The sequence below is a fragment of the Embiotoca jacksoni genome, unplaced genomic scaffold, assembly GCF_022577435.1.
Source record: "Embiotoca jacksoni isolate LCO1_2020_lvr unplaced genomic scaffold, fEmbJac1.0.p SCAF_8, whole genome shotgun sequence".
NCBI lineage: Eukaryota > Metazoa > Chordata > Actinopteri > Embiotocidae > Embiotoca > Embiotoca jacksoni.
The window spans coordinates 14,163,961-14,189,961 of NW_027185436.1; the positions used below are offsets into that span (position 1 = coordinate 14,163,961).

The window sequence follows — 26,001 nt, forward strand, 5'->3', positions numbered from 1 at the left end:
TTCTTGCCACAGAGCTGCAGTGAGACAGAGTGGTCTTTGTCTGGTGTCAGGCTGCTCTCACGGCTCGCCGTTTTTTACACTGTAATGTCTGAAGCAGCTTGGCCTTGCACAAGCAGTATTTGAAAGCTGAAGATGACATCTTATTTGCTAACTTGTGTCATCAAATACTCCAAAATGAGTAATGCTAACAGTTTACTCAGACTGCTAACATGCTGGAACAAGTGGTGTATAGTTACCCTTTTGATCATTGCAATATAATTCACTTTTCTGTATGAATCCAAGTGTATTTGTGATTCTATAAAATATGATTGCATTACAATACAATAGAGCAAAAAACAAATATCCGACATGTTTATCAGACTCACAAATGGAAGCGGTTTCATTGGGCCAGTCATGTCAGACTCCATTACCTGCTGCTGCTTTTGCTCAGAGCGGGCAGTGCTGCTGTTTCTGCTGGCGACAGGACACATGGAAGTAAAGCAGTGGGCAAGCTGTTTGAAACAGAGGGAATACATTTCAGGGCAATACAAAACCAGCAGTGAGTCTTCCTCTTATGTGTGTAGACCTCCGCTCTGTGGTCTTTGTGTAAATGGTTTTCTTGTGAGATCAAAGTTCTAGTCTCTACATACTGTTCAATATGCACTTCACACCCATATGAGGTGCAATCAGAAAGTTCAGAGACTGCACAGTAATGCGCATGGAGCAGATGGAAGCAATGGCTTTTGTGAGTTCAAAGTTACGTTGCTTGATGAACATTAGCGTCTATGTTTTTGTGACCACTGGTAAGTGCACATTTGCAATTTCAACATGGACCTGAAACTTGAACAGAGAGCGCACATCAAAATTTGGGGTCAAATTTTGCCACAAAACAGAGAAGTCACTGGGAGCTAAATGTGGCATGATCAGGGATTATGTCGTGGGTGAGAAACACGTGAGTGTTCAGCTTGATGTGAGCGGTTGCGTTGTTGTGTTGGAGAACCAAAGTGCCATCACGCAACAGTTCAGGTCGTTTGCACTTAATGTTTTCCCTGTGGGACAAATGTCAAAGAAAACCCACCAGGTTGCGCTCCTGACCTGACGCACATTTTTTGGTCTTCCATAGTGACAGTCTGCCCCTCTTGCAATGTGAATGCCATGAATGCATTTCCAGGGTCTCCGTTGCCCATTTCCCAAGTTTGACACAAGATTTGATGTGTGCTCTCTGCTCAAGTCCATGGTGAAATCACAGATGCACCAGTGGACACAAAAACTTGTGTAATTCAGGTGCTGATGTTGATCTCGCTCACAGTTATAGCTTCCGCCTGCTCGATGCAAGTCATGGTGCTTCGCTCCATTCCTGCACATCAGGAACAGTCTCGGAACTTCTTATTGCGCGACGTACATATGACTGTGAGCACATTGCTTATCTGCTAGTACAGCATAAAGACCACTTGCTGTATGATACAAAAGTTTTCCAGATGTTGGATATCATTGATAATAGAGGAAATCAATACTGGATCGAGGGCAATTGTACCTTTGCTACCCTCAGAAATGTTATTGATTACATGCCTTTAAAGCCACATAAGCTGCACCCATATACTGTATATTATAAAACCTCTTTGGCTGCTTTAGTTAGTGAATCAAATAGATATTCCCATTCTGCATTTAGTGCTGAGTGGTCTCCCAGTCATGGAGTCTTCTCTCCAATAGTCTAATGTAGCCAGTGGCTAAGAGTACCTGTTTTGTTTTTTAACACAGTCATTAAAACAGCCTTTTGATCATCACAAATAATGAGTGGTTTCTCTTTGAGATACTGGTGTGAACTGATTGGCCTCATTATTTGAATTGAACCAAATTTTCTGCAGGTTTGAAGAGGATGGTAGTTGAACATGTTAATGACAACATGCTGCAGAGTGTGCTTGAGGGACACTTTCTCTCTCTCTTTTTTTTTTTTTTGTACAGCAACTCTTTAAAGAGAGGGGCTATATGAATAATTTATTTTTATTTTTTACAGTTACTCATGCCTGGATAAAACTAATTGACTAAGCTTTAAGAAATCATGCTTACCACCCATTTCATGACTCTTTATAAGTAGGTTGAGATCTGTCTCACATTTGTGCTTGAGATGGATTGAAATGTTTGCAAATGTTTTGGCTTGTGTCACCATCATATAGTTCTTTCATGGTTGTACAGTGATGTACAGTAACTACTTAGCTATTTTAAATGTCATGTAAGCCACCCAAGCATTTTCATGGATGACAAAAAAAGATTTTTATTGCACTTTTACCAAAACAGCCCTTACAATGTTAATTGAAACCAAAGAAACCAAAATGACTTTCCACAGTTGACTTGATTTTCTCTCATGGCTGGGAATGCATTATGTTATTATCTCGACTTCCTCTTGGTCAGAGACCAAAGGATCGTTGAGCTATCCACATTGCCTTCTTTCGTGTAGGCCTAATTGCTGCCTGGCTTAATAACTGACTGTCTCACACACCCAGTTCTTCTGTGGCTGAAGTACAGTGTGAAGCGCAACTCCCCTTGGAATTTTACTGTAGAGAGTCAATGAATGTTCACATAGTCTTGGTAACTCTCATAGATCATACCGTTTTAAATACCTTGGTGGTAAATTGTCAACCATGACATGCAGCCTATTTTGAAATATTGTAATCCTGAGTCCCCAGAGGTCATGCACAGGCTGATTACATCAGGATAAGGATGAGGTTAGACAATTAAATGGTTTCCACAATGCTGCATTATGTGAACTGCAATTGGGAAAGATCTGTGACGTGGTCTGTGTTTGGTTATCAAGCCCGACGCCCGTTTTCACTCACTTCCTCTATCTTTGTTCCATTGCCATCCCTTCAGAATTAAGTGGTTTGCTAGAAGGTGGAAGATGCAGTGAATTACAAAGTTCCAGTCTGCTGGGCTCCTCAAACAATCACCATTAGAACTGGATCCTTTCATACCGCTCACACTTTGACCTCAATGGTTGGCCTGAATCACTATCTGATTAAATTTTGTAATGAGTGGGAACATTTCGCCAATTTTTTTGCAGAAACCATGTTAATATGTATTACATTCAGGATTTACAGGCTTCCTGTTTTCTCAAGAGCTTTAGACTGGCTTGAATCAGCACCTTTACAAAGTTTAAGAAGATCTGCATTTTATTTCACCCATGCTTACCTTTTAGATTAACATAGGAAAAAGAGGAGCCACTCAGTCTGAAAACTGATCTTCACTCGGATCAAACTTACTGTTTTTTTTTTTAGTATACCTGATATGGAAAGATGTTCCTTTTACGTAAACGAGCCTTAATCTGTTTTTACAGATATCCCCAGCAACACATGACTGTGTGAAGATGCCAAATTTGTACAAACAGAAATGTCTTTGACATGAATAGCAGACTATATTTTGTTAACTTTGTAAGTTTTTATTTATAAAGTCCGCCAAGGAGGTTATATTTTTGGTTTGTTTGTTTGTCAACAGGATTATGGAAAAACAACCGGCCCAATTTTCTTTAAATGTAGTGGAAGTGTATGGCATATGCTGAGTAAGAACCTGTTAAATTCTTTGGGTGAATTCACATATTCTTTTCTGTTTTCAAGAAAATTACATTTGGCCTACAGAATGCCATGCATCTTAAAATAGATGGCAGTAAAGTTCAACAACATAGGCCATTCTTAGAATACGATGACTCAGCATCACAATCCACATTCACGGTAATCCTCTGGGATACACATTTACCTGCCCAAATTTAAATACAACATGCAGTTGTTATGGAGCACCTGGGGACAATGTTTCATAGGAGAGAACCAGAACTAATTATAGCATCACCACAACTTTGGTGGTTACTGTGGTGATTTGATCATAGAAAAGTGGACGATTGGCCTTTGCAGTCTATGCTCTTTGAATGCCCTTCTAGTTTATTTATGTATTTGGTCTATCAAACACCAATGAGTGTTGGTTTTAAAAATCCAATATCATAAAAATATCCGAATGATAACTTGTTTCTCATTTGTTTTTTCTATAAAAGAAAAGGAAAACCTTGTTAGAATTTAAAAACCACATAAAAAAATTAAGTCGGTGAATAAGTAATTTTATATCAATAGTGTAACCATGATTCGCACATTACTAAAACTCCATTTCCAATGCACTGCATGTGCATAGCAAGTGTCAAGTTTCCATTTCACACCTCCGTCAATTACCAAAAGGATCAGGAAGGGCTTCCAAACAAATGATGTGACTCACTGATTACTGACCCCGCTGACCTATCTTGGCCTCTCACTAAAGCTGAAGGGATCAGCTTCAATAGTTTGGACCTCCTTACTTGACTCTAAAGGGTCAAGGTTCATGTCTGTCCAGAGGCAACTTCATTTTCCCACATTTTCTGCTCAAAACAGGGGGTTCACTCACAAAAACCCACCACAAGCTTGTACCTTGGGAAATCACTGCAAGCTGTTTCTCCTCTTTTTGGTTGTTGGCTTTTGTTTGACAATACAATTGAACAATTTGTTTCACACCATTATATATCAATTTATTTTTCTTCTAGCAATACACAGAAAAGTTATTTTATAATCTGCATGTGTGCCAGTTGGAAGTTTTTGTTCATTTATGCAGGAGTAAACATATTGTCGAGCATATTGAGTGAGTAATTGCAGATTTTCTCGACTCCACATGTGCTTGTAGATACTGGACATTTTATTTTTCACAGAACCAGAGAAGAAAAGATCTGGGAGGAGTTCACTGCATCTAATCAATAAAATACACTGAACGAGAGCAGCTTTGGCCTTCAAAGTTCTGCAGGACAGCTCACTTTAGGTGAAATCAGTTTCCTTGAGCTGTGTCAACAACTATCAGTCTTATTGATTGCGATACAATAATCTTTGTTTCCTCTGAATGCTCAGAGTTCAAATGTGTCTCATATTGCTCCTTTTGAAGATCTGTTGAAGTGTCTTAGATTTTATCTATTTGAATTGTTTAATATTTATATAATGCCACAGTAAGAGGTAGGCTGTACATGTTTGATAGGAAATTAGTTAAAATGGTTACCCCCAGCCTCCCCTCTTTTTCTCATTCACTGCTTTCCTTGCTTACTCTCTTTCTCAGTGTCTTGCTGTCCAGACCCGTCCAGCCTTGCAGGGAAGAGATGTATTGTGGGTAACTGGCTGTGCCATGAAATTATTACAATGCTCACGGGTATGGAAAAGGCACCTACAACTCTTTACAAGGGCCCCCAGGCTGCAGGGGTAAGCTTTTCTGTCAGAGGATTTTCACCTCTGCTCTGACTCTCAGCTGGCTTCAGACAAGAATACCATGATTTTGAGCAATTAGTCCACCCCAGTTGGCCGCCAGGCCCTCCTGTCAGTTTTCAATCACATGCATAACCTCATATGTCTTTCAGATGCTGACATTAAGGAACACTATTAACATAATAACAATGCTCACTTACTGTAGGTATTTTGGAAGTGACTTTTGTCATGTGGTTGTAGTTTAAAATGACTCAGCAAAATTGCACACATCTCTTGCCTTACACTTTGAAAATATTACAGATATCACAACAGTATTCAAACATGAAGTTTGAAGAATTCTCTTTAAGGTAAACAAAGTTTAATAGGCTCAAAGAGGATGCAGTGCAGAACACTGAACCCCCCCTAAAAGGATTTGTAGTAGAACCAGATTACAATGCAATTCAACCATTGACAAGCTGTTATCCCAGGATGTTATTAAAAAATAACAAGTGACACAGGTCACCAATCCACCAAGAAGACATCAATAAAAAACAAAAACAACAACAACAGAAAACAGCCCATAATAGATAAACAATGAGCATGTTTACTCTCAGGAGCATCCTAGTTTTAAGCAATGCAGACCAATAACATTGCATTAATCATGAATGTAGACTTTATGCTCAGTTTAACATGCTATATCAGACATATTGACATTATTAACCAAGACCAGCCTCTCCACAAACACAGCTCAGCCCTCCTACCTGTCTAGCAGCAGCCAATCATGGTGCTCATCAGGCCAGAGTGATAAACTGTGGTCCAGCCTCTCCCCCGTGTGGAAAAGCAAAGCACAGAGGTTCCAGATAACCACAGTTTGCTGACTCTGCCGCTTCAGTCAGGCACTCATGCATGTTTGAGCTGATCCGTTTCTGTTGATAACTTAGTTTTTACTCCTGTAAACCGTAAACACACAAAACACTATTGTTAAAATTTGTGTACAAAATAACAAGGCAAACTTGATTGGCGCTATTTTTTGGGCATAACACAAAATCTACTCGAGAGATGAGACTGTTTGAAGTGTCTGTGTGATTCAGTGGGATGGATGGGAAAACTCCCTCACAATAAATGTTGTTGGAACAAACAGTATGTTGTGACTCAAATTCAGCCAGAGACATGTCTGCACCACCCTGTTTCCATTGCGCACCCTTGAATGTGACTGGTGCACTCTCCACATGTCATCAGTGTCACCCCTTTATCTAAGGTAGTTGATTACAATATAAACAGGAAACACCTATAAAATAGTTTTATATTTGGTATTATTTATTTTAAATTTGATGACTTTATGCTATTTGGCGGTCCGAAGTCAAGAGAAACTCACTGTAACGTAAAAAAGATTCGGCTCATGTCGGAACAGCGTGATTGGATGAGGATCTACCTCTCAGGCACATGGTCAAATTACGATTCCTCCTCCCCCACCCTCCTCCACAAGGTGTCTCATTCACTTTTTAGATGGGCCCCTCCTCTCTAACGCCGACGAAATAACAGTGCGAGTTAGGCAAAATTGAACTTGTTGCATGCCAGCACTTCACTGTTTCTGTCGCTCCGTTCAGAGCCAAGATAATCCTGCAGTGGGTCCTAGCGACTGTGAAGCATCAGGGAGACGAGACAGGCTCACCGAGAAGATACGTGCTGTTGAGACAATTTGGAGTGGACCTATTTGGCACTTTTTACGCGCGCATGTTACGCACTGGGACTAACTCTGTTTAAGGACATATATGTACATTTTATGGACTAAAGCACATTTAAACGTAAGTACTTTTCTGTTATGTTTCCTTGAACTGAAGAATGAATTTAAACTATTGCTCTACATTAACTAATTGTTGGTTTATTTTTTTCTCAAGATGTGCCTTTTTTTATGATATGAGGCGAATGTTTGACAAACAAAGTCATTCCGTCTATTTAAGTTAACTTTTCAGTCTCCAAATGATTTAACACAAACACACCCAATGATACCGTGGTGTCCTTAGATAACCCGCACTGGTGTCCCGCTACTGAGTGAGGCAAGTGCATTTCAGAAGTCAACACTGCGGATTGTAGATTTCTCCACAATTTACAATTCTTTCCGTTTGAAATCAAATAGATGAGTAGTTTACCATGTTATCGTTTCATGATTTATGTTGAGTATCCAGGAGTAACAGGTGTTTCTGCATAGACACAAGTCATAGGAACAACACGAAAACCAGAAGTCAATTTTTAATCAGCTTCTTAATAAATGACGGACAGATCAAGCAGACGCTTCTGCTTCACAGCAGGGAGAATCACCGAGCTGCGTATTAATGGACACGAGCTCCAAAAATCTTCTAACAATTATACGCCTGTGTGATGCTGAAGTAAGCTACTGATCTCCTGTGAATGACTTTTTTTCGATTTCCTAGAAAGCTTTCGGCAACTGCATGTGGTTTGCGGATATTATTTTACTCATATTTGTATTTATGATTTTACATAACTGAATTAAATATGCAATTGGTAATCGATACAATTATTAGAACTGGGCTTCTTGCTCTCATTGTAGTCTCATTTAATGTATTGTTTTTTTTTAGTGGATCCGTTTATCGTGATAGACTTATCTGGCACTAGCTGGCATTAAGTCAGTGACAGACTGCCTCCCTTAATTGTTTTAGATGATGATCTTTGCTCCGCGATAATTGCCATAAGACGGAGAGTGTGTCGTTTTAAAAATAATGGATAGAATAGCTTTCAGCTCCTAATGCGACCCACCGCTTTTGTTTATACAGCGGGGTGCAAATGAAGACGAGGGGCTAGGCTCCTGTCCTCCTGTTTCTAAGAGTGACCGCACAGGAAGTTTTACCTCTCGAGTCCGCCACCCACACATTCACACGGGGCATAGTCATTAAATGTCCTCAAAATACGGTTTCTAATAGAAAGAAATGAACATATTCTGATGCTGTGATATGTCAGGTAGATGCCTTGTCCCATGTATCTGGGGACTTAAAAACAACAAAAAAAGTGTCAGCGTATTTAAAACATTTTTTTATCAAACCCATTATATATAAAACTTAAATTACTGTATATAATTCCATTTGGTTAACTTGTTAAAAAAAAAAGGTTTTAGCTTTATGTCTGATATTTTCCCCTTGAAACTCTTAAGTGATAGAAAAGAGCTTAAGCAGACCAAATTGCAGATGCACTATAAAGAAATAGCATGAAGTGGTAAAGCTGTTTCCTAATGCACATTTTCAATTTGTCCAACAGATGATTCTAAATATAAAGCATATCCTGTGGTTATATTTTCTTTGTGAAGCTGCAACTGCAACAGGTAAGTGTAGAATGAGTTATCTCTCCCACTGCTTTTCTCTCTCTATTAGTCATGACTATTTCCTTCCCTCCCGCTCTCTTTTTTTTATTGATCTGTCTCCAATTCTCCCTCTCCTCTACCTCTCTGTATTTTTGACACACTCAGCTGGCATCTATACTGATGCATCAGAGGGGCCCCACACTATCAAGGGTCTTTTTTTTTTTTTTTTTTTTTTTTTTAAAGTAGCAGACTTTGATATTCTCTTTTCCTTTCTGTGAAACCTGCGAGACTCTTCTCAAAAGGTGAAGATGACGTAATGAATAAAGGTTTACGTCTCGGGCTCTCTGGCCCCCATGGCTGTGCTGGCCCCTTGTCCCTGACTCTGGGTACGGATGGACACCTTTCAATTAGACTCTGCTCCATGTCTGGAAGCTGAACAGCTGGTTTTATCCCACATCCTAATAAGAGCCTCTGTAAAAGCACACAGAGTCATGCCTCTGGGGCTGTCCCACCACTGTTTCCAGAGCATTCCCCACAGTGTTCCCTGTGAATGGCCCCCAATCCCTTCCAAAAAAGAAAAAAAAAGGGGGGTGAAGTCTTCCTCTCCAGTGGGCTAGGTGTGATTCAACCTGTTGCCATTCATTTGTGTCATGCATTCTGACTGACATCCCCTCCCAAAATGTAGGTGTAACATTAGTTTTGAACTGAGAGATCATGAGAGGTGAAATACATTTGATATTGTCAGGTGACATATTTCACTTCTTTTTGTGTGGATCTGTCTGTCAAAATCAGTGAGTCCTCCTGTAGGTACAAGAAGGATTATTTAAGAGGCAACTAAGCAGCGGTCCAACATGAAGTGATGCAAGCATGACTCCCCCTAGTTAACCAATTAGTCTTAATTTCATACAGACAGGCTGTACATACACTACACTCAGTGTTAAATGTGTTCCCACACCCATCGTTTTACGGATGAGGTTCGACTTTCCAAGATTCCTTTTCAAGCCATGATGCATGTATTTTTTATTAGGCTGGGCGTAGTTGTCACACCCTATCAATGTAAATGAGTCAGGCAGTTCTGTTAGCATGGGAGTAGACAGAATATATACATACATGAATGACAGGGAAAATGAGAGAGGAGGGCAACATTACAATCTAATTCATATGAACTGGGACTGTATTTAATGGTTTTGCTTTTTGCCTTTCAGCCATCAACGCATTATCAATAATCAGACCAGTCACTGGGTCCCTCTCAGGGAAGGTAGCTCTTCCCTGCTTCTTCTCCACGATCCCAACCTCAGCACCAGTCGTCAATTCAAATGGAATAGACATTCATAGCCGCGATTACTTGCGGATCAAATGGACCAAAATAGAGGGAGATGTAGAATCCACAGTGCTGGTTGCACAAAATGGGGTCATCAAGATCGGCTCAACCTACAGGAACCGTGTGTCAGTGCCCAGTCACCCTGAGAATGTTGGTGACGCCTCACTGACAATGGTCAAGCTGCGTTCCAGCGATGCGGGCACTTATCGTTGCGAGGTCATGTATGGCATTGAAGACACCCAGGATACGATCAACCTCGACGTCAGCGGTAAGAGATTCACAGTGTCCTTCCCACGTCATGCTGGAATCAGACAAAAAAACATGAAAATTGTAGAGGGGCTTGCTGCAAGGGCTTACTAATAGTGAAATGTAAACTCAATGGGCATTACCAAGTCTTTTTACTTTGCCATCGCTGAGCAATAACAGTATTCCCCAACATCCTGAAAATGACAGTGTGTCTGTGGGGGTGAGGAGAGGAGGCGTTACCAATCCCTACCTAGTGTCATTATGTGCATTTCCATGTTGTCTCTTGAGATGTACTCTGGGAGATATAACTCATTTGGAAAACATGGGCGGGGGATACCGAGATAGTTTTGGTTTTCATTGGTTTACTGTCTGCACAACCTCTCTTCCAACTATCTGCAATGTTAATTATGACTATCAATCATATATTTTGCGTCTGTTTACTGTCCACAAATATGGGGATCTCAGGGCCATGGCATCATGTGCAGTCATCTTGTTCATTTGTGGTGAAGTGTAGAGTATTTCGCTTATCCTCTCGGTTTATTGCAAAGTTCCTCCTTTCCAAAGAAGCTGAGAGACTCAATTATTTCACTCATAGACTGAGCTTTATAAGACAGTTGTCATAATTTACAGCACTGAAATTATGCTAATTAATTCCAGATCACTACGTTCAACTTCCTATACAAAACATCATTATATTTAGTCTTTCAATGATCTTTTTTTTCACTATTTGTTTCCAGGTGTTGTTTTTCACTACCGAGCAAGCGCCAGCAGGTACAGTTTGGACTACCAGAACGCTGTCCAAACTTGTCAAAATGTTGGAGCAAACATTGCTACTTCTGAGCAGCTGAAAGCAGCCTATGAGGACGGCTTTGATCAATGTAATGCCGGTTGGATTGCTGACCAGACAGTGAGGTTAGCTGCATTTGAGTTGTTCGCCCCAAAGTTATTTCTTTTAACAGCATTGCCTTTCAATAACATATATATATGTAATTCTATTCTGAGGTGATGTGAGATGTTTTTTTGTGATGATGTGACCTATGCATTGTTTCCCTTTTTTTTTTTTACAGATACCCAATTACAAAACCAAGAAAGGGCTGCTATGGAAACCTTAAGACTAAACCTGGTGTCAGGTCATATGGAACCAGGAAACCCACGGAGACCTATGATGTGTTCTGTTACGTCGACAAACTTGATGGTAAGCAATGAGGTGTCATTTAGAGGCACCACCACATGCCTCCAAATTATATCAGTGCAAAAGCAAATTACTTTTACAGCTCATAAAACGACTGTGGAGGAACTCTTAATTGTTTTGTTTGAATATTTCCCTGCTGATAATGGATGACCTTTGAAAAGATTTTGTTGCACCAAACAATGTCGCATTTTTTTAAGTGAGAGTTGGGGTTACAGAAAAGCTTCTAATAATTTGACTCTAAGGCGGGAATTGAAATTTATTATGTGCCAGAGTGGTTTTTAAAAAAGTCCCCAACAAAAATGTGATAATGAGGTTTCTAAATGTCTTTGGCACTGCTTATGGGAAGTCTTCACTTCTAGGCCAAGCCTCTTTCTGTCTGTTCATTATCCAGCCTGTTACTGCGAATGGACTAAACTCCACGCGGATGGTCACATATTTGTATGTCTTAGTTAGGCGGTTGGTACTCCATAGCATTAGAATTATACGATTATTAAAATTGTCTCAGTATGCTGTCCTTCTTGTATGATTTAGGAAAACATACCTGGCAGATGTGATGTGACGTTTGTTAAAGTGAAACATAAATGTTGAATGTATTAAATCAGATAAAAATTAACCATTAAAATTCATCCAGGGACAAAAGATACAGCCTAAAATAAGATTTTTTTTTTTAAAATCACATTAAAGGAGTTTGAGAGGTAGATTAAATTTTAAAATAAATAGTTTTATTCTAAAGTTAAACTCATGCTCACCACAAAATTAGCATTCTGGTAGTCATAAATATAATATTTAAAGAGCAGAAAATTAAACTCCTGTGTAAAATAGTGAAATTTGGTTGTTGAAAGTAACTTTATGTGGAGGATTTAATGTCTGTTCTCTGCTTTTGAAAGAGAAGACATTGCTGGGTGGATAGCATCTCCTAATTCCAATACCCTTGAAAATGAATGTGATGAAACCGACATTGGATATTGGAAACGCTACACCCAGGACTAACTGAAACCATGTCAGTCATGTCTTGTAATGTTGTTTGGTTTCAATTAACATCTTACAATTATGTAGTCTTTCATTTATATATTATCCTGTAAACAAAGACAAATGTTCATGTCTTGCATCAGCCTTTATGAAATAAAACCCTTACACAAACATGAAGAAGGGAAACAGAAGGTATAATGTGGTTCATTCAGCCACCGAGGGGAAACCTAATGTCCTGAAATACAGATGCTTTCATTGACAGGCCAACCACATTGTCTACATTTCTATCCCACCTCAGATTAATATAATGAATGAACTACTGTTGTCCTAAATACAATTGGTGGGAGATGTTTTGGGTCTGTGCCCTGCACAGCTGTGACTATTGTCAGCTGTTTTTGGCTATTCTGAAAGGTCAAAATTGTCCCAAAATCTGTAGTTTGACATGACTCTAAATGATGGCTAAAATAGTTCAGTTTTCAGTTTAAATAATTATTGAACAAAGGGGAAATTACTGTTCATCTGCTAGTAATACACAAACCCTAAGTGGGTTACTTTGAGTAATCATCTTTTGTTGCTGTGACAACTGGTGATTTGTTGCTATTTTGCCTTTGACTTTGTGCATTTTGCCCTTTTCGATTCAGGTGAAGTCTTCTATGCGCATGTGACCCGTAAGATGACTTTAGAAGAGGCCCGTGAAGAGTGTAAAAAGAAGAATTCTGTCCTTGCAACCCCTGGCCAGCTCCATGCTGCTTGGCGACAGGGGCTGGATAGATGTGACTATGGCTGGCTCTCTGATGGCAGCGCACGACATCCTGTTGCAGTACCAAGAATGAATTGTGGGGGAGGCCTTCTCGGTGTCAGGACCATGTATCGCTACAGAAACCAGACTGGCTTCCCAGAACCATCTACGAAGCTTGGAGCTTACTGTTTTAAAGGTACAAACTCACTCTGAAGGTTTTGTTGTTGTTGTACTTACAGTATGTCATGGAACAATTATTTCCTGCATATGCTGGGTCCTATGATGCATATGGTATATTTGGGTTTATAAAAGACAGGCAGTGAGTGAAGGCGCAGACTATTCCCTGACACCACCAGGCCTGGCTGTAAGGAGCTATGAGCTCATCTCTTACTTTTACTCACTTTTGCTTCCCCACCCTTTGATTTTCTGCTTCTTTGCACTACTGCACACTTTTGCGTCATCTGAACCAGACCAACACTTTAAAATCTCTACAACCTCTCATCTTTTGTCAGTTTTTCTGTTTAATGTATGTTTCTATTTTATGCATTATGATTGTATAGTTTCAATGACAGCAACAACATGAGCTAAGCAAGGGGATCATTTCTTTTTTTTTTTTAAGAGCATTGCGTATTATGTGCCAGACTACAGCGTCCAGTTGACCTCACTGTCTCACATTTTTGTCTCCCGCCCATTTCCGAGGCAACAAAATTAGCTAAGAGAAGAGTAAGATCACAGTGGTAAACTCTGTTTACTTTGAAAGAAATACACAGCCCAATTTATACTCTAATTAAGGATTAATGACAAATAGTTTGCTTAGGAGTTAGACACCACTCTGTATCTGTTTGGGATTTCTTTCTTAACATCTTTAATACTTCCAGCTGAGTTAATTAAGGTTTATTCTCATGCAACCTCATTGATTATGTAAAACAAAGTACTTGAGGACAATTTGGATTATTAAAGCATTTTAATTTACTTAATATATTTTAAAAAGTAAAATAAATTCTAAGTATAACAAATACAAAAATAACCTGAGCAATTAAGGTGATGAGGATGTGTAAATTCATCAGTTGTGACTCTAAAACTTTTTCACTTGTTGAGGGATTAGTTATGCATATAAATGACCTCATGTTGTGAAGCATGGTGATTACTGACCATGAGAGGAAGGAGAATATAGTTATGGATCTCTATTTGAATTGGCACTTTGTTGTTCACTGGAAGTTAGCAGAATGAGACTAATCCCTTAAAATGAGAGTGCTCTTAACTAATCAGTATTCCCAGGGCAACACCAAATGACAGATGATAGATGCCATTTAGAAAAGCTGTAAAAGTTACTAATACCACACCTGTCAGCCTTTTTAGTCTCGCTATCTTACTCCCTTTCCCTCTTTCACCTCTCATTTCCGCTGTCAGTTTGTCCTCTGTCATTCTCACTTGTACTTATCAGAACAGACGTTTGGATAATGGCCAAAGCTACTGCTGGACTTCTAAATTCAGTCATCCTTGGTGACCCTTGACCCAGCCTTTCCATCTTTACAAATGAGAGGTTGGGCAGATAAGCCATTCACTGCCTGGCCATTTGGTTGCCCTTGGGCCATGCTAACTCTCGCGGTGATAAGTCCCCATGGAGTTCAGAGGGCATACAAGCAGGCCACCATCACCTCCTGCTCTGTGTATTCCATGTCAGCCCTCTCAGTCATGTTGTATTTACACCCCATTGTAAGTGCTTTTTAAGTACCCTCTTTTGGTGGGACTCTGTCCATCATTTCCTGCTTTCCCACTCCCAATAGTATCTCAAAAAATAAATATGTAAACCTACGTCACTTAGACTACACACAAGGGCAGGGGAAAAGAGGTAGGTGCCGAGGGAAAAGAGGGATAATTGGTCACTGATCGGTCTTTGCATTGGCCTGAAGAAAACAGAGGCCTCAGTAACAGCAACAGCTCAATGGCATCAGTGGGATAATGGACTCCTTCTGAGAGCAAACCCGGGTTTTCCTGTTAGGGAAAAACATGTCTCAGGTCTTACATCAGAGATAGTTTGACGAAGGAAAGGGTTTAGTATGTAATGGTCAACAGCTGCTGTTACACAGTCTGTCTGGGCCACCGAGGAAAGCTTTCTGAGGCTGTTACACAGTTTTTTATGGACGTGAGTAAATGGGAGGAGGACAGAGGGCCCCTCAAGAAAATCAAGGAGTTAAAAGGACTCTGTAATTAATACAAACAATATAAATACAGAGAAAAATTTATTTAGTGAGCATCTGAGGACCATCACTGAGAGATAAAAATATAAAATCAGGGACTGACAATGACAGGACAAAATACAGGTACATGCTCATCTGGGTACAATAGAGTAAAAAACAAAGTCAGGACAACTCTCACAAAACCACAACATGAGATTACTTGAAGTTTATATGCTGTTTAAATCTTCTGCGACAGTCATGGGAACTCTTTCAGACAGACCAGGAAATGTTTAGAGAAACAGCCAAAGTGCACTTGGCTTTTCACAGAAAATACACCACTTTGAAAATGAGCTCAATTGTCTATGGACACTTTATTATCAAGTGTCACACTATTATTGGAGCTGTGGCATATTGCTCCTTGACTGCAACCCACTTATAAGGCTTTTCATACACACTGCTAGCTTCGCATACTGACACGCTTGTATAAAACATCTACTATTTTATATAGATTTGATCTGTCTTACACATCATGAATGTGAAACAAAAAAGGTGGCTGTCAATTTACTTGTTCGATCTTTCTTTATTGGGTCATCTTTCTTAGTCAACCAAAAGCCCCACTGTTTAAATAAATGGTTATTAAATAGAGTATACGATTGATAAAAACAGTTATAAGCGCTGGTAATTAAATACTCAACAATAATCACACTATAGCAGTTTTTCACAGATGATGTTTAGAATTTTTGATTTTTAAATTCGATATCTCTATGTGTGTTGTCCAGGAAGAAGAAAAGTGATCAACCAGACTGCCTTTGTGGATGTGTCTGTGATAGAAATCAGCACCACCGTCAGTTCCACCTCCATACCTTTACTAGAGAGTACCACCACTGTGATAACCCCAAAGTCTGACACAGTGTCAGGGGCCGACGAGTCTCCAGACTCCCCAGTTCCCACAAATCCTTCATTTATGTTCTCAACCAGTATGACTGCACCTCGGTCCATTCCAGCAAGCCAGAAAGAAGCGTTATTCACAACAGTTGCACCTACTATCAAAGCGGAACATGAGGATACTAATGATGTAACGCCTGCATCAGACTTTGACATTGACAGCTTTGTAAGTCAAAACGTAACCTTTGTGGAATCGACTCCCGACTGTGGTGACACAATCACAGACCCTCAAATAACGGTGGAAAGCACTGACACCACAGTGTCTGCCGATGAGCGAGAGGATCACTTAGTGATTAAGATCAGCACAATCCAACCTGATGTCCCCATACCAGACGCTTCTCTCAGCACAGAGTCTATGTTTGCTGAGGGGAAGACGGAGGAAACTATTCCGGTTTCTGGGATCACCACAGTGATAGCCTGTGACCTCACTGACACTCAATCAGAAGCAACTGAACTGACCTCTGAGGAAGCGTTTGGCTCCTCAGAATCACTATCGACCTCAGACATTGGGCTTCATTCAACAACGCCATTCCCCAACTACGGTTTCATGGATGAGATTGAGGTTAATTTTGTTCCCGAGGGTCTGCCACCTACTCCACCACCCCAACAACAGGACCTCTCTTCCAGCCTATCCCATAGCACTGATGTTTTTGATCAAACTGATGAAACAACAGTCCCCACAGCTGCTGGCACCACCTTCATAAATACCACCCTAGCTGTCAGTAAAGTGGAGATAACCACCACAGGGTCCCAAGAAACTACCAGCACGGCAACACAAACCACACCCCAAACACAGGATTCAGCGAAGACAGCCACATCTGTAGCTAAGACAGCCGGCACCATCCTGATAGATGGTGAAACGTTAGCTGAAGATGCAACTTCGTCAACAACTGTATACGTCTGTGATGAGTCCACCACTCAGGTGCCAGAGCACAATGGGGACAACCTGAAAGAGGATGACACAGCAACAGAGACTGGCACTGAGTTCTTTACATCCGCTCCTGTGGCTTCAGCTGTGACCAGCACAGTCGCCTCTCCGCTTTCAGTGGTCACTGATGAGCAGTCCATCCAAATAACCACCGTCACGCTGATTCAGAATGTTTCAGGTAAGATACACACCCAATACCTTCAGCATTTAAAGCTTCATTCGAAATGTTTGTTTTCTGTTCAAATAATTTAAGTGTAGTTCATATGTGGTTTGTGTGTGAATGACGACTGCCATTACAGGATTTTTAATTGGCCACAAAAAAGAAAAAGAAATACTGATGTTTCAAACTTGGCGTCATGCATTGTTTGCCTGCTTTGTTGTAGGGGGGTTCATAATAAAGTTGTTGTACAGTAGCAGGATATGGGGGGCAGCTGTGCTGTCCAGGGTGCTGAAGACAAAGTTTGATTGTGACTGCTGGTGATAAAGTATGGTGGTTGAAGTAAACTAGTAAAAAGAAAAGGCAAAGGCAATGTATAGGGCCTCTTTTATCGATATCCAGTATGATGAAATGAATGGCTTGAAATCTATTGTACTTTTTTTCCTGTATGATTTTGACTTTTATTTCTAAAGCACTTAGACTGGCTTTAGTAAAATACTATGATATTTATGACAGTTTATTTGTAGATTGCATATACAGAAAAACACAAGCAGTTATGGTGTGCTAGTGCATGTTTGAACGGTGAGTCAGATTTTTTCTCAATCAACCAAGCTGGTTTATGTGTTTTCAGTGTGAACTGCTGCTGAACGACTGCTTAGTCTTAGGACACAGTCAGTCTATCTGAGCAGATGTTGTGATAATGATTTTGACATAGACAAGTGAGAAAAGGTGGAGACGATATAGGAGGAGAAAGAGTATAAAATGACAGAAAGAGACAGCTTCGTGAGGGTGTGAGCTCCCTAAAGATCATATAAATAAAATGAAATACTTGTGGTGATACTAGGATAACAAAAACTCAAATTTGGGGTGGAGGAGTCAAAGGAGACCACTTGGGTGGCAACAACATTTATTGAAAAAACTCAATTGAGGAGAGACAGTGACAAGGATAAATGTGTCTTGCCAATCCATCTCTGAGTTCCCATCTCCTCCCTGGTCCAGTTAATGCTGTCCCACAGAATTATCTATATTTCAAGATAAGAAAAGGCGCATGTTTCATCCTTGAAACTTGTTTTATCTTAGGGCATTAGATTGCCTCTGTCTATAGTTGTTTCAGACCTTGCCTTACGGCAACACAAAAAATTCAAGAGGACATAGTGACCTTGCGAGCTAAGGATAAGATAGAGAGACCGCATTGATAAGACAGAGACCCAATGAATAATGAACATTCCTCCACAGTGTCAATTACTTTATTGTGGATACATTTGATTATGGCAAATTAGATATTTGCTAACATCAAAATAGATATTTTGGCCTTTACAGGTCAGTACATTAGCTGCATGTTAAGACAGGTGTAGCAAGGTGTGATGTCACCCACTGGTTTGCGTTGGAGGTCTGAAGTCCAGAGTTGTAGCTGCACCAGCTGCACCAGCACCATATTTTATATTTGGAGCCAGTACTTTCTGAATAAGGAGATTTGGGTGTTGTCTTTGACATTCTGCAACACACCCTACGTTGAAAAAAAGCAAACCCACTTATTGGAAACACAGACCAAAGATTAAACTTAAAAAATATTGCATGTGAGCTTCATGTGAGGGTCTTGTCAGAGTGCCTCCTCAACCACAAACACAATTGATCCGAATGTTAGGAAACAAAAACAATGTTCATTCTCTAGACAGAGGCTCTGAAAGTCAGACTCGGTGAGAGTCCAGGAGCTGTGGAGAGCAGAAGGTGAGCAAACTGTCGAGCACAGCTGTCCGTCAATGGCCAGCAAAATGAGAGCCTTCTAGACGACTTCAAATCTTTTTTAACGGGGAACCAATTTGACCACGAGCACAGATTTGGTATTTTCAGAGAAAGATTTATGCTTTTCGGTGTAATGTGACTGTTTGGAGCCAGTATCTAGTGGCCATCAGTTGCAATGCTTTGGCTTCATTTTATCAATAGCACATGATCTCACAGGCATACAGTTGCATCATTTTTTTCCCCTTGAATTTTATGTCTGTAAATATTGACTCATTTCATGTCCCTGAGGAAAAGCTCATGTTGGAGGAAAGGGATCTGCTGAGTGAATGAAGTGGTCATTTGGCAGAATTTTAATTTGAAAATAATTTTGTGGTACAGGTGCTAAGTCTGCCTGGGAGAGCAATGATCTGTACTCCATATTGTACACAATCAAATTTCTGATGTGTTTATCAGCCCTGTGTTGTCAGTTTAGTTGCCAGAAGTACACATTACATTGCTTGTTGGTCTGTGCATGTAAGTACTGTATGTGACAGATACAAAATCTCTTTGTATTTGTACAGCAGATGACTGCATTTGCACTAATTCCCTCCCTGCGTGTGCATGCAGCCGCTTACTGAAAGCTAGTCTGGCAATAACAGAGGCGTGTTGGCAGTACACCTGAGTAAGCACAGATGCCTGTCTTCAGCAAAGACTGGACATCACCTCAAGAGGTGATGTCATCGCTAACTTACAGTTTCCCAGTCTGTCAGGACAGCTGGAGGTTGCCTGACCAAAGCTGGTGATTAAAGCTACTTTCTACCACATCATGTGATGTAGCTCAGCTGAGACGCCCGAGGTTTCTTTTCTGCTCTCCCAGTTTGTGTGGGAAAAGCTTGTGGAAAATATTGTGGCATGGGGAGAAGTGTGATGTCTGGCTTTACAAAGTGCACAATAATATCAGGGTGTTACAAAATTACATGAATGGATATTGAGAATGCCTCAAAACCTACCAGTGTTATTGTGAGCTTTATCCATGTGTTTCTTATTAATTGATGACAATTAAATTAACTGTTTACCAAGTGTTTATATGGCATATTATGACTTGTTGAAATATTGATACTGTGAGGCGTGTCAACCACAAATGGTACAAAACAATTCACAAAACCACCAACAGTGCATTCTTACAGTTGTTTAACATCTATTCAGCACTCACTCCATTGAGGCTTGCTAAACTCATCCTTATAGAAATACTTTGATATTTTGGGAAATATTCTTGTTTTCTTTCTGATCAAGTGTTAGATGAGAAGATTGATGCTCTGATACCCATACTTATTATTTTAAATAAATCTGTTTGCTAATCTTAGGAAAAAAACTGCAGAAGTCCATTGTTAAAGGTATATTTAACACTGAAATTTGACAGATAAGCTTACTGTATTTTACTATATTGAACAAGCACTGTATTATTAACCCTCACACGCCCAACTTTGCAGTAAAACATTACTGATTACACTTTGTTCAGATTGCTCTCTTTTATAGTAGCCATTGGTCATGTTTCTTGCTAAATAGTATGACCCTGTTTGAAGAAAAGTAGCTAAACTTTTGTCTTTCTATTTTGTTTTGTTTTGTTTATTGATTAAGACAGCTGTTCCCCTCAGTAATGAATGAGATGTAGTAGTACAAGAAGACAAATAGCTGCCACTCTCAGTTGTCAGAAGATGTGAATGTTCATTGGAGAATGTTTCCCATCATTACCTTTCCTCCCACATGATGTGAACACAGCACAAACTGATCGGATGCTGGCGGTGGCTGTATGCTGTGAACATGTATGGAAGTTTGATCCATTTTAATATTTAACTCTCCACTAGAAACCAAATGAGTTTGTTTTTTTTCTAAAATGTCAAACTATTTCTTTAAATACGTTTCTGGCTCAGTGTTAGACCTGTACTGGTTGTGGGATCATTTGCTAACATCCATTGAGAATGTAGTAAAAGAGTACATAGGTAAGGGCTGAAGTCCAGTTTGTCCTGTTTCATTTGTAGCTGAGGTATTCATTTTTACCATCTTTGGAAGCTTCTGTTCAGTCAGCTGATGCTGTTAGTGAAGGGGGGCCAGAGAGAAAGGCCTATGTGTGTGTGTGTGTGTGTGTGTGTGTGTGTGTGTGTGTGTGTGTGTGTGTGAGACAGTAAAGATGGTAAGTGTTAGACCTGTACTGGTTGGTTCATTACCTCGGTTCCCAGGCCTGACCTGGATTTCTAACGTGTGTCTGTAAAGCTGAGTAGCTGCAGGTGTTATTAGCTGTAACCGATAATCTTTCTAAAGCATCATTTGTGGGAAACAGAGAGAAACAGGGAGCGAGAGAGAGACAGACAGAGAAAAAGAGACAGCGAGAGAAGAAGGGAGAAGTAAAGGATTTCAACTTTTTGTGTGTGAATCTTTTTCTCCTGTTTGCTTGCACATTATGCAAACACTGATAAACACTTGAGGCCCAGCAGCACCACACTGTTAATTTTAGGATTAACCACAGCTTTCTTTTCTTTTTGCCATCTGCCTTATACATATTATTAGATTTACTGCTACAGCTCACCCTCAAGGCTTTTTTAGGACATGTAAAACAAAATTGGAATGCATGCTCCTGAAGGGTGGTAAAATGAGTCAGAGATGAAGATCCAGAGATGAAGGCATTTTGTGTGGGCCAGTTATCAAATTTGTTCATATTAATGTTCCTTTCATCAGGCACATTATGTAGACAGTCAGTAGGTGTTCAAACTTCCCACAGATTTTTATTTTCCATTAAGAGAAGCATATGGACTGAATCCCTTTTCTTAGGTTCAAAGATTATTATCGGTATCTATTAGTTCGCAACATTTCTTTGATATCCTCAGAGTGAGTTTTTTGTAGTTGGTTAAGGCCACTATCTTTCCGAAGAGGTGGAATACTTCAAGCCAGACAGCATCTTGTTTATTTAAATGAATACGTAAACCCATCTGAGGCAACGTAGTGTAGGTGGATGATGATAACATTGCTGCAAGGAGAATTGAATGCTGCTTCTGTGTTAGACTTGAAATTAAGAGCAGACAGTTGGCCTCTGAAATCACTTCAGCAAACCTCTATTTAGATTATATACAGGGAGTGGGCACAGTAACACAAACACTTCAACAATGTAATGGCATCCATTATCCATACCCGCTTTATCCTGAATAGGGTCAAGTGGGGGCTGGAGCCTATCCCAGCTCACTTTGGGCAAAGGCAGGGTACACCCTGGACAAGTTGCCAGTCTATCACAGGGCCAACACAGAGACAGACGGAAACAAAGCTCTCATTCACACCTAAGGGTAATTTGTAGAACCACCAATTAACCTGAGGTGCGTGTTTTTGGATGGTGGGAGGAAGCCAGAGTACCTGGAGAGAACCCATGCAGGCACAGAGAGAACATGCAAACTCTGCACAGAAAGGCCTAGGCCCAGATTCGAACCCGGAACTTTTTTTGCTGCGAGGCGACAATGCTAGCTACTGCACCACTGTGCCGCCCATATTAATGCTGGGGTTTCTAGTGGAGGTTAATGCTTGTCCTATAGATGTTACCTTTGTGAGGGTTTTAATGTTTAATTTTCAGAATTGGACTAAAATGCTGTGGTTCAACCTTCTCTTAATATGTTGTTTTGGGTTGCATTATAAAATATGGTGTTTATGTTTATGTTGGACAATTTCTGGACAAAGAATTGGAGTCACAGCAGTATTGATATATAGGTCATTGGATATTCTATTAATTTTGTTTATATGCTAATATACTATAATGCATCAATTTGCTATCTTACATTCTTAGTGAAGACATGGTTATTTTAATAATAACAATATTAATCTACCTTTAATAAATCAACTACTGCAGACTTTGTTAACATTGTTGAAGGATTTCTTTGTGTTCAGGTGGCCTCTTGATAATATTTTCTTTTCACATCAATTGAGAATATAAATCTTAGAATTATGGTTTGGATTGAATTTAGACAGCAGCTTGGCCAAGGCTTGCAAATATGTTGGAGAGATTTATTCACGGTGTTTTGCAATGTTTGTTTATTTCGGTACTTTGTTAGATTTAAAAAGAATGAATTTGTGAGAAAACTGACGAGAGCTGAATGCTGATAAACATCATTTTTGAATCATTGTTTTTGTTTTTTTTAGCAGTTGACTTGAAGATACATATAGTGGGTCTAGATAATTTACAAGAACAGTGTATTTAGATTGTTTGAAGGAGTACTCGAAAAGTTAATAGACAGATAGAATATTGATATTCTGACTATTAGTTAATTTTGGGTCAATTGCCAGTATACTGGATCCTACACTTTGAATAGTGAAACTCAGTGGCAATTTTTGTTTGCTGGAGTTCCCCCATAAGTGTAATATTTAGATGAACCATTTCCAAAGGTGCTTGTCTACTCTCTGAAGTGATGTAATGTGTTGTTTTTGCTTTAACAATGAAAACAACACTTATGTGTGATGTGTTTAACAATGAGACTTTGCATATTAAAATGTCATACCTCTTTGACATTTATGTCCCAGGATTTGGGGAAAAAAACAAAAGAACATGAATGTTGTTTCTCAGGGTTTTTCCTAAATACTGAGCTAAACTTTCAGTGGCTTTTCAATCAGATCGTCAAAATCTGCCTTTATCTTCCTTTATTTTCTGTGCAGTTGCCCAGACTCTACAGCCACAAGACTCCCAGTCTCCTTCCATACCAGTTGTGCCTGACCATCCCACCCCATCCATAGCCGATGGTGAGCCGATCCTGCAGACTGGAGAGCCAGACACTTTCCCCCAAGCTGCTGTAACCATCACTCCAACTGTCAGCTTTATAAATGGTAAACAGGAGATCACACTGGAGCCACAGAGCTCAGGAGGAAAAGAGGCCAAAGGTACCCAGATTATGACAAATGTGATAACTCTGGGAGCTAGCGATGAAATAACCACGGTGTTTGATTATAGCTGGCCTGATCTCCCTGACGATAGTTCGACTGAGGAACCCACAACAACACTGACCTCTACAGAGGTCCCAGATGTTGACTGTGACCCCGATATAATCTCGATAGTTACATCAACGCCTCCTCACAAAGAGGATGAACTGACCACAAAAGGCCCCACGCACACTGATTTAACCTCTGATCCTGCCTCAACAGTGGAGAACAAGGCTGCAGCAGAAACTACACAGAAAACTGAAGCCAGCCCAACACCATATGTGACAGCTTTAACCACAGATGGCAGTGTTGCTCCTTCTTCTTTCAGTTCTGAAATAGCAACACTAATATCAACACAAATGTCAGAAACCCCAGCCACTGAAATAATGGAAACAGTTATTCCTACAAAATCAGCTGTTACTGCTTCTTCATCACTCTACAGTACTGAGAAACCAACATCAGTGTCATCTGAAACACAAGAAACTGTTACCACAAGTATGTGTGACGAAGATTCAGTAGCACCAGAGGAAAGCTCTACCCTCCCAGCAGATGGAGAGACCTCAGGGGAAGTGATGAATGAGACCTCCAGCAAACACACAACTGTTCCTACAGTTTCCTCATTGTTCAGTACAGAGAAGCCAACTACCCTTCCAATTGAGGAACACGACAGTGCTCACACAGATCAGACAGAAGCACCCTCAGTTTCTCTCGTTACTGATAAGACGGAAAAAACTCCTCTCATTACCCCAGTAAGTGGAGAGGGTTCAGGTGGCCAAACCACATATATGTTCACCCTAACCTCTTCTGTCAGCGATACAGCTTCGTCAATGTACAGCAGTGAGGCACCAACAGCATTGTCACCTGAAACAACAGAGAGTCTGGAAACAGATGAGACAAAAATACCATCACTTACAGGAGACCCATCAGTTTCTCCAGTATGTGATGAGACTCTACCAAGCCCATCAACAACATCACCAAGTGTGGCTTCTGCTACATCATCCACTGATCCAGATATTGTGGATGAAGATTTTACCAGCGAAGCTACAAAGATTGACTCCTTTCACACTTTCATTGAATCAACCAGGATTCCTGGCACAGCATCAATCTTCATTACGACAGAAGCAGAGAGTTCAGCAACTTCAGGAAAAACGGAAACATTTCTTCCTTCAAAATCAGCTGTTATTGCTTCTTCATCACTCTACAGTACCGAGAAACCAACATCAGTGTCACCTGAAGCACAAGAAACTGTTACCACAAGTATGTGTGACGAAGATTCAGTAACACCAGAGGAAAGCTCTACCCTCCCAGCAGATGGAGATACCTCAGGGGAAGAGATGAATGAGACCTCCAGCAAAAACACAACTGTTCCTACAGTTTCCTCATTGTTCAGTACAGAGAAGCCAACTACACTTCCAGTTGAGGAACACGACAGTGCTCACACAGATCAGACAGAAGCACCCTCAGTTTCTCTCGTTACTGATAAGACGGAAAAAACTCCTCTCATTACCCCAGTGAGTGGAGAGGGTTCAGGTGGCCAAACCACATATATGTTCACCCTAACCTCTTCTGTCAGCGATGCAGCTTCGTCAATGTACAGCAGTGAGGCACCAACAGCATTGTCACCTGAAACAACAGAGAGTCTGGAAACAGATGAAACAAAAATACCATCACTTACAGGAGACCCATCAGTTTCTCCAGTATGTGATGAGACTCTAACAAGCCCATCAACAACATCACCAAGTGTGGCTTCTGTTACATCATCCACTGATCCAGATATTGTGGATGAAGATTTTACCAGCGAAGCTACAAAGATTGACTCCTTTCACACTTTCATTGAATCAACCAGGATTCCTGGCACAGCATCAATCTACATTACGACAGAAGCAGAGAGTTTGGGAGAAGGCACAAGAGATTTCTCTGAAAAATCAATCATCACAGCAGCTACGGTCTCCTCAATGTTGACGACAGAAGCAACTTCAGGCAAAACGGAAACAGTTCTTCCTTCAAAATCAGCTGTTATTGCTTCTTCATCACTCTACAGTACTGAGAAACCAACATCAGTGTCACCTGAAACACAAGAAACTGTTACCACAAGTATATGTGACGAAGATTCAGTAACACCAGAGGAAAGC

At 40.3% G+C, this 26,001-nt stretch overlaps 1 protein-coding gene across 1 annotated transcript; it reads left to right on the top strand.

The window, feature by feature from the left end:
• Positions 1 to 8,839: 8,839 nt before the first annotated feature.
• Positions 8,840 to 17,134, top strand: vcana (versican a). Its single transcript, XM_069138557.1, has 7 exons — positions 8,840 to 8,909; positions 9,729 to 10,112; positions 10,828 to 11,002; positions 11,158 to 11,285; positions 12,893 to 13,186; positions 15,950 to 17,037; positions 17,129 to 17,134. The coding sequence occupies exons 1-7, from the start codon at positions 8,840 to 8,842 to the stop codon at positions 17,132 to 17,134; spliced, it is 2,145 nt and encodes a 714-aa protein (XP_068994658.1).
• Positions 17,135 to 26,001: the final 8,867 nt, after the last annotated feature.

What these genes read in the sequence shown, in the direction of transcription:
- vcana (XM_069138557.1), top strand. Translation starts at nt 8,840, where the DNA reads ATGAATAAAGGTTTACGTCTCGGGCTCTCTGGCCCCCATGGCTGTGCT. An exon ending in CCCCTTGTCCCTGACTCTGG is followed by an intron (nt 8,910 to 9,728) that starts GTACGGATGGAC and finishes TTTGCCTTTCAG; the next exon opens with CCATCAACGCATTATCAATA. An exon ending in TTACGTCGACAAACTTGATG is followed by an intron (nt 11,286 to 12,892) that starts GTAAGCAATGAG and finishes TTTTCGATTCAG; the next exon opens with GTGAAGTCTTCTATGCGCAT.